This window comes from Phoxinus phoxinus (genome assembly GCF_949152265.1).
Source record: "Phoxinus phoxinus genome assembly, chromosome: 4".
NCBI lineage: Eukaryota > Metazoa > Chordata > Actinopteri > Cypriniformes > Leuciscidae > Phoxinus > Phoxinus phoxinus.
This window is the reverse complement of record NC_136879.1, coordinates 1873748-1881144: the sequence shown is the minus strand read 5'-3', so window position 1 is coordinate 1881144 and position 7397 is coordinate 1873748. Positions and strand designations below refer to the sequence as shown.

The window sequence follows — 7397 nt, the reverse complement described above, 5'->3', positions numbered from 1 at the left end:
TGTCTGACTCTGTTCTGCAGTAGAGGGAAATACAGTGTCCCTGTTGAAGCCAGCACACATGCACACAGTCTCCCACACAGAGGTCAGTATATGCAGCAGACAGAACACCATGAACTTAACCTGCTTTATAACAGCTATGCTTTATATTTGACTTTTATTTATTAGGGTGAACCAAATGATGAAGACACTCTGTCTGTGTGTTCTGAGACAGTTGCTGAGGTGAATGCACTGGGCTTTTTATTATTATGTCACACATTTTAATGTCATAATTAAAGGTAGGGTAGGTCAGAATTGTCTAAAAAAAACTTTTATTCAAATTTGTTTAAACTGTCTTTATATACCAATGCATAATTAAAATGCAAGTACTCTGAAATAGAGAGTATAAAAAACCGAGTGACTCTAGTGTATTTAATCTTCAATAAACACAGCTCATTAATTCCATTCACTCCCACCTAAAAACGGGTGCGCGACTGCGCGCACGTGGGCAGAGCCAGTAATAACGGCGGTAGTCATGGCGACGGAGAGTGACAGTCGCGCAGGCCAATCCTGTGATTCGTCCCGAATGGAAATAATGAGCTGTGTTTAATGAAGATTAAACGGTCTAGAGTCACTCGATTTTTATACTCTTTTTATCAGAGTACTTACATTTTAATTATGCATTGATATATATAGAAAGTTTAATCAAATTTGGTAAAACGTTTTTATATAAATCCTACCTACCCTACCTTTAAGTGACTGGCCCTTACACATCTCTTTTATTGTAGGAATTTTCACAACCTGCCCCAGAAACTGAAGCCTCTACCTCAATGGGCTACAGAAGGAATGTGAACAAGGTAATGCTTTAAACCCCTGACATAAATTACAGTCAGTCCTATTTTTGTAGAAAGTCATCATGCCACTTTTTGTGATTTGATCAACCTCCAGAAAACTTGTAATGATCATGTTTGTGGTGGAATTGTTTCAGGTGGAAACAGACTCAGTCAGGGCCCTTTACAAAAGGAGTCTAGAACTAGACTGTGAGTTAAAGGAACTAGACTGTGAGCTGAGGAGGCTCCAAATTAAAAAAATTAAATTGGAGATCAAAAAGCTGGAAAAAACAGATCTCAGTATGTGAACTTTTTTTTTAACCAAGTAACGCTTTAGTATGAACACTATGAATGTCTATTAATGTAATTTTTCTTTCTTTCTTTCTTCCTCCCTAGCCACATGACCAATAAAACAGTTTGAGTCATATCTGCAGTGTCAGTGTGCTTTTATTAAGTAAAATATTGTGTTGTGATTGCATCTCTGACAGCTGCCCCAACTGGGTGGTCAAGTGTGATGGGGTCAATTTCATCGGGGAGAAGCTGGTTTTGTGGCGGTACTCGCTCCTTTCTGAAAAATTTGTAAGTTTTGCAATTAAAATAAAAAATGTAAAGTGTACTGTACCAAATTTAACTTGCCTTCCTCAAAGCGCTGACACAAAATAGACTCACGGAAAATTCGTGAGTCATGCACTGAGCCAGGCCATTTGGAATCCAAGCTTGTGATCATGCATTCATGATCACAAGTCATCTGCAGATGAAATGTACAGTAAATCAATGTCCTATCTGTTAGTTACTATTTATTTAAAGATTGATCTCAATGCAAATAAAAATAAATTTCACATAGGCTATATAGTAGCCCTACCTGAACATTAAGGCTGTGAAAGGACTTTCTGTTCACATAATCTGCCTCATGTTCTCCCAGAGCTGTGGAGATTGCAATATGTGTGCAGTCTATTGCTCCTATGACTCTAGGGAATCCTATCATAGGAATTAAACATATATATATTTAAAACATTTCTTAACAGGTAGCTACTGCAGACTATTGTAGGCTATAATAGATTTCTAAGTGTGAAATATTTTTTTTGAAGAAAAAAAAAATGAGTGTGAAAGGTTACATTTGTTCATGTGATGTCACCCTATCAATATATCTTACCGGCAATTTTATAAAAGCCCTCTTTTATGGACATGGTAAATAAATGTCCAGGGAACACAATGAAGCTATTTATGTACCCCTGCAGAGCGAGGACCACCTTGCGAATTGTTCGACAGACCGTGTTTTTCCCTAGATTCTCTGCATCACTGACCGCATACAAGTATGTACCACTTGCAAAAAACCGCAACGCAATACATACCATTTGCGGTACAGTAAGGGCATGGCTTCGACGAGTCACATTTGTTATGTGCGGCTCAAGAAATTCGCAAAGATAAGACATTCCTTCCGCGGAAAATCTGTATCTTTCATACAAGTAAATATCAGGAAAGTCAAAGGGATTTTGTCTGTCCCTAAAAACTCTTTCTCTACGAAGTGCTCGTCTAACAATTTGTGCGGAGATGTCCACGGGATTTGGGAGAAAAGGTGAAGCCATTGCAACAGAGAACAGACGCTGGGAATCAGTTACGTCACCTATATGTTTCTTTGCTCACAGCTGATTGGTCAAACCTCAGTCTGAGATCTCGAATCCAGAACTTAACCTGCCCCGGAGCAGGCTAGCCGTGCAGCGTAAGATAGCATGGCAACGAACACCGATTAAAGCCGAGCTACTTTCATAGTACCTAAAACCCAGGGTTGGCGGAAACTAAGCTGAAACATAGCTGGCTAGCCACCTAAACCGGCTTCATGGTACAGGCCCCTGGTGTGAACAGGCCTTCAGAAGACGCGGTGTGTTTGGGGTCCGTGCACGCAAATAATAATAATAATTATCATCATTATTATAACATTTATTAGGCGACATTTAGAAGACGCTTTTATCCAAAAAAGGAACAAAGCAATTTGTCAAATGTCATTCATAATACGGGTTAGACAATAATAATACTGTGTATTGTGTGAAGCAAGATGGCGGCGCGCACGGACGCAGCGGCCCGAGGCTCCCAGCTACTTTGCACCTTTTTGTGTTTTTTATGTACGTTTTGTCTTTTCCTGACACACTCATGCATAAGTAAGTCAATCTACGACCGTCAAAATCTGATAGGCATCGGATTTTTGGCGAAAATGGAAATTACCAGTGCTTTTACACGGACTCATAACATCCCGCCGGAGATAGCGAGACCACCGGGCGCCCTATGGATTGTTGTCGGGCCCGGGAGGCGCCGGAGGCGGCGCAAGGAGAGAAAACAGAAACGGGGATGTCGGGCAGGCCTGCTAGCCCGGCTAAGGAAACAGCCGCACCGACCTCCGCTACCATCTATTCTTCTCATGAACGCTAGATCCCTGGCAAACAAGATAGATGAGCTGCAGTCAAGGATCGCCTACAATCATCTAATCCGTGAGTGTTGTTTGCTGATGGTCAGTGAAACCTGGTTACACCCACAAATCCCTGATGCTACAGTAGAGCTAGTAGGCCGCACCATCCACCGCCATGACCGGACCGAAGCCTCCGGTAAGATCAGAGGAGGTGGACTCTGTGTTTATGTACTGGAGGATTGGTGCACGAACAGTACAGTAATCGACACTTATTGCTCACCGGACCTAGAGGCCATGTCTGTCCAGTGCCGACCCTTTTATCTGCCACGGGAGCTAACGGTAGTTATTGTGACTATTGTTTACATCAACCCAAATGCTAACGTTAGCACGGCACTCGGCCAGCTTCAGCTCATTGTAAATAAACAACAGAGGGCCCATCCGCATGGTTTTCATATCATCGCGGGGGACTTTAATAAAGCGCATCTTAAGTCTGTTCTCCCCAAATTCCATCAGCACATCAAGTGTGCTACTAGGGGAGAGAACACATTAGATCATGTTTACTCTAATATTAAACATGCCTATAGAGTGTCTCCCCTCCCCCATCTTGGACAATCAGACCACCTCTCTCTGCTCCTCTGTCCGGCCTACACCCCCCTCAGGAGGCAAACAAAACCAGCCACACAGACCATCACAGCCTGGCCTGAAGATGCCCTCACTCAGCTGCAAGACTGCTTTGCCTGTACAGAGTGGAGTATCTTTGAAGATCAGGACCTGGACACATACACAGAGTCTGTCCTTTTTTACATCAAGTGCTGTATTGAAAACGTCACAGCGGAGAGACGCATCCGGATCTTTCCTAACAGGAAGCCCTGGATGACAAGTGCAGTCCAGACCCTGATCAGAGCTCGTAACTTGGCTTTCAAGACGGGAGACAGAGCTCTCTACAGCATTGCCAGAGCTGACCTGAGGAGGGGCATTAAACAGGCAAAGGACTGCTACAAGAGGAAAGTAGAGGGACATCTGGTCGACAACAACCCACGACAGATGTGGAGGGGCATCCAGGCCCTAACTAACTATAAAGGCCGCCCCCCTCCCACATCCTCCAGCAGCAGCACCCTGGCAGAGGAGCTAAACAGCTTCTTTGCCCGGTTCGAGACTACCACCACCACACACCTGCAATCACTGTCTCCCACCGGCCCCAGCACTCTACCTCTCTCGCTTCAGGAGCACGAGGTGAGGAAGAAACTGAGCAGTGAACCCCAGGAAAGCTGCTGGTCCCGACGGCATCCCGGGAGCGGTGGTTAAAGCATGTGCAGACCAGCTGACAGGGATCCTCACCAAACTTTTCAATCTCTCCCTGACACATGCCATCGTCCCCACATGTCTGAAGGCCTCTACCATCATTCCCATCCCCAAAAAACCTGCAATAGACAGTTTAAATGATTACAGACCCATCGCTCTAACGTCGATAATCATGAAGTGCCTGGAGCGATCAGTCTCTCAGCATATTAGAGACTGTCTCCCTCCCTCCTTCGACCCCCACCAGTTTGCCTATAGGGCGAACAGGTCCACAGAGGATGCCATCGCACTCACACTCCACACAGCGCTGAGCCATTTGGAAACTAAGAAGAGTTATGTGAGGATGCTCTTCGTGGACTACAGCTCAGCTTTCAATACAATCATTCCAGACATTCTTTACAGTAAACTGATAGAGCTACAGATCCCCCTAACCACCTGCATCTGGATTAAAAACTTTCTTTTTAACCGCCCACAATCTGTGAGACTTGGCCCACACCACTCCTCCACACTCACACTCAGCACTGGTTCTCCTCAAGGCTGCGTTCTGAGCCCTCTGCTGTACGCGCTATACACCTATGACTGCTCTCCAAGCCACCCAACCAACCACATAATAAAATATGCGGACGACACCACAGTGGTTGGATGTATCTCCGATGGGGACGAGACAGCGTATAGGGCAGAGGTGAAGGATCTGTCGCGTTGGTGCTCAGACAATAACCTGACCCTGAATATCCTTAAAACAAAAGAACTAATTCTGGATTTCAGGAAGCACAGACAGGACTACACTCCCCTCCTCATAAATGGAGATCGGGTGGAAATTGTCACCACCTTTAGGTTTCTGGGCACCCACATCTCTTCTGACCACTCATGGACCTACAACATCAGGGCCCTGGTTAAGAAGGCTCAGCAGCGGCTACACTTCCTGCGTGTCCTCAGGAAGAACAATCTGGACACGAAGCTCCTCCTGGCCTTCTATCACTCCTCTGTGGTGAGCGTACTAACACACTGTATAAGTGTGTGGTATGCAGGCTCCACAGCTGCGGACAGGAAGGCGGTGCAGAGGGTCATTAACCCTCTGGAGTCTAAGGTGTTTTTGGGGTCCTTGAGATGTTTTGACATGCCCTGATATTTGTATTTTTTTCAGTTGCTTATAAACATTAATGGCAAAGGTGTAATTACACTCTATTTAGCACGAACATGGCTATCATAATATGTGAGCAACATGTATGTACATGTTTGCATTTTTGAGAGAATATTATTTATGCGTGGTTATTCAAAAAACTCAAACTTAAATTGTCTGATATAAGACCACAAACGACCAACTTCACATATTCCCACAATACTTTTGACTAATGGATCTTGTCGGCTAGAGTATTTACTTCAAAATGATCTGAAAATCATCCGGGCTAATCGTTCACATTAAACAATAGATTGATTTAAATTTTGTAAGACACTTTTTGTTTGGAAAGGCAATATGCAGGTGGGCGTGAATGATCCAACAAGGTCATGAATAATGTCCTCATTCACACCTGAAGACAAAGACCTGCTAATGCTGCAGTGCATACTAATGAGCCTTAGGTGTCACTGTGGCTACAAGAAAAAATGCAAAGACAACACACACACATATATACATACATATATACATACATACATATATATACCGGTATATATATATATATATATATATATATATTACTACAGAATTGGTTCAGAGTTGGAAACATCTTGAAAAAAGTGTATTTTTCCACAAACTGTATGCTTGCAAATTGTATAATATCCAAGGTAAACATTTCTAGTAATTGTGCAGTTAATTCTCATTCGTATTTTCAGAAAGTTTTGGATTATGTAGGCTATCCTCTCCCCAAATTTGTCACTAAAAAAACACAAAAATAATTTATAGAGAAGGCTTATATTGACCTTTTAAGATTTTGTTTGCACCTTGTAAATTAGGTTTTGATGTGGCAGTAAAAGCTTTATAAATAATCTATCCAAAACGAAATTTTGTCTTTCATATTTCGTCTGTAACATATGGTCTTTTATAATATATATTAGGGCATAAATGTTAATTTGCAGTTTAATATGTTGCTTATACAAATACATTTTATTTCAACGTATTCAGTTGATTTTTACTCATCTCAGTAGGCAATATAGATAGTTTGCTAAAAGCGAAACTCGCGCGAGCTGTAGTAAACAACATGCGTCTGTGCCGTTCATTCATTCAAACACAGAAACGCGATTCAAATTTAAACAGTCTTTTGCGGTTTACAGACACCATTTCATATCGCGATTAGAACAAAGCACTTACTGATGATCTGCAGCTGGATCCGTTGTTCGGCTACTCCGACCGTTTACTATGTCAGTTGATGGTTCTCCGATTCCCACCTCCTCCCAAGTCAAAAGCCTCGGTGTCATTCTAGACAGTACACTTTCCTTTGGCCCTCACATCAGCAATATCACTCGGACTTCTTACTTTCACCTCCGCAACATCTCTAGACTCCGCCCTTCCCTCTCCCAACACAGTACACAGGTCCTTGTTCATGCCCTGATCACATCCCGCATTGACTACTGCAACGCCCTCCTCATTGGCTCCACAAATAAACTTCTCCATCGTCTCCAGTCCATTCAGAACTCGGCAGCTCGGATTATCACCTGCACTAGATCAACTGATCATATTACACCACTTCTTATTCAGCTCCACTGGCTTCCTGTTTCTCACCGGATTAATTACAAAATTTTGCTGCTTACCTTCAAAGCCCTCCATGACCTTGCACCCTCATACCTCTCAGACCTGCTTCTTCCCTATAATCCTTCTCGAACACTTCGTTCCTCTACGGCTGAAATTTTAACTGTACCAACATTCAGACTTAGCACCATGGGGGCTAGAGCCTACA

At 43.2% G+C, this 7397-nt stretch overlaps 1 protein-coding gene across 1 annotated transcript; it reads right to left on the bottom strand.

The window, feature by feature from the left end:
* Positions 1-1358: 1358 nt before the first annotated feature.
* On the bottom strand, positions 1359-2525 carry LOC306997164 (putative nuclease HARBI1). Its single transcript, XM_079610288.1, has 3 exons — positions 1960-2525; positions 1669-1784; positions 1359-1554 (listed from the first exon to the last, which is right to left on the bottom strand). The coding sequence occupies exons 1-3, from the start codon at positions 2390-2392 to the stop codon at positions 1399-1401; spliced, it is 705 nt and encodes a 234-aa protein (XP_079466414.1). The 5' UTR covers positions 2393-2525; the 3' UTR covers positions 1359-1398.
* Positions 2526-7397: the final 4872 nt, after the last annotated feature.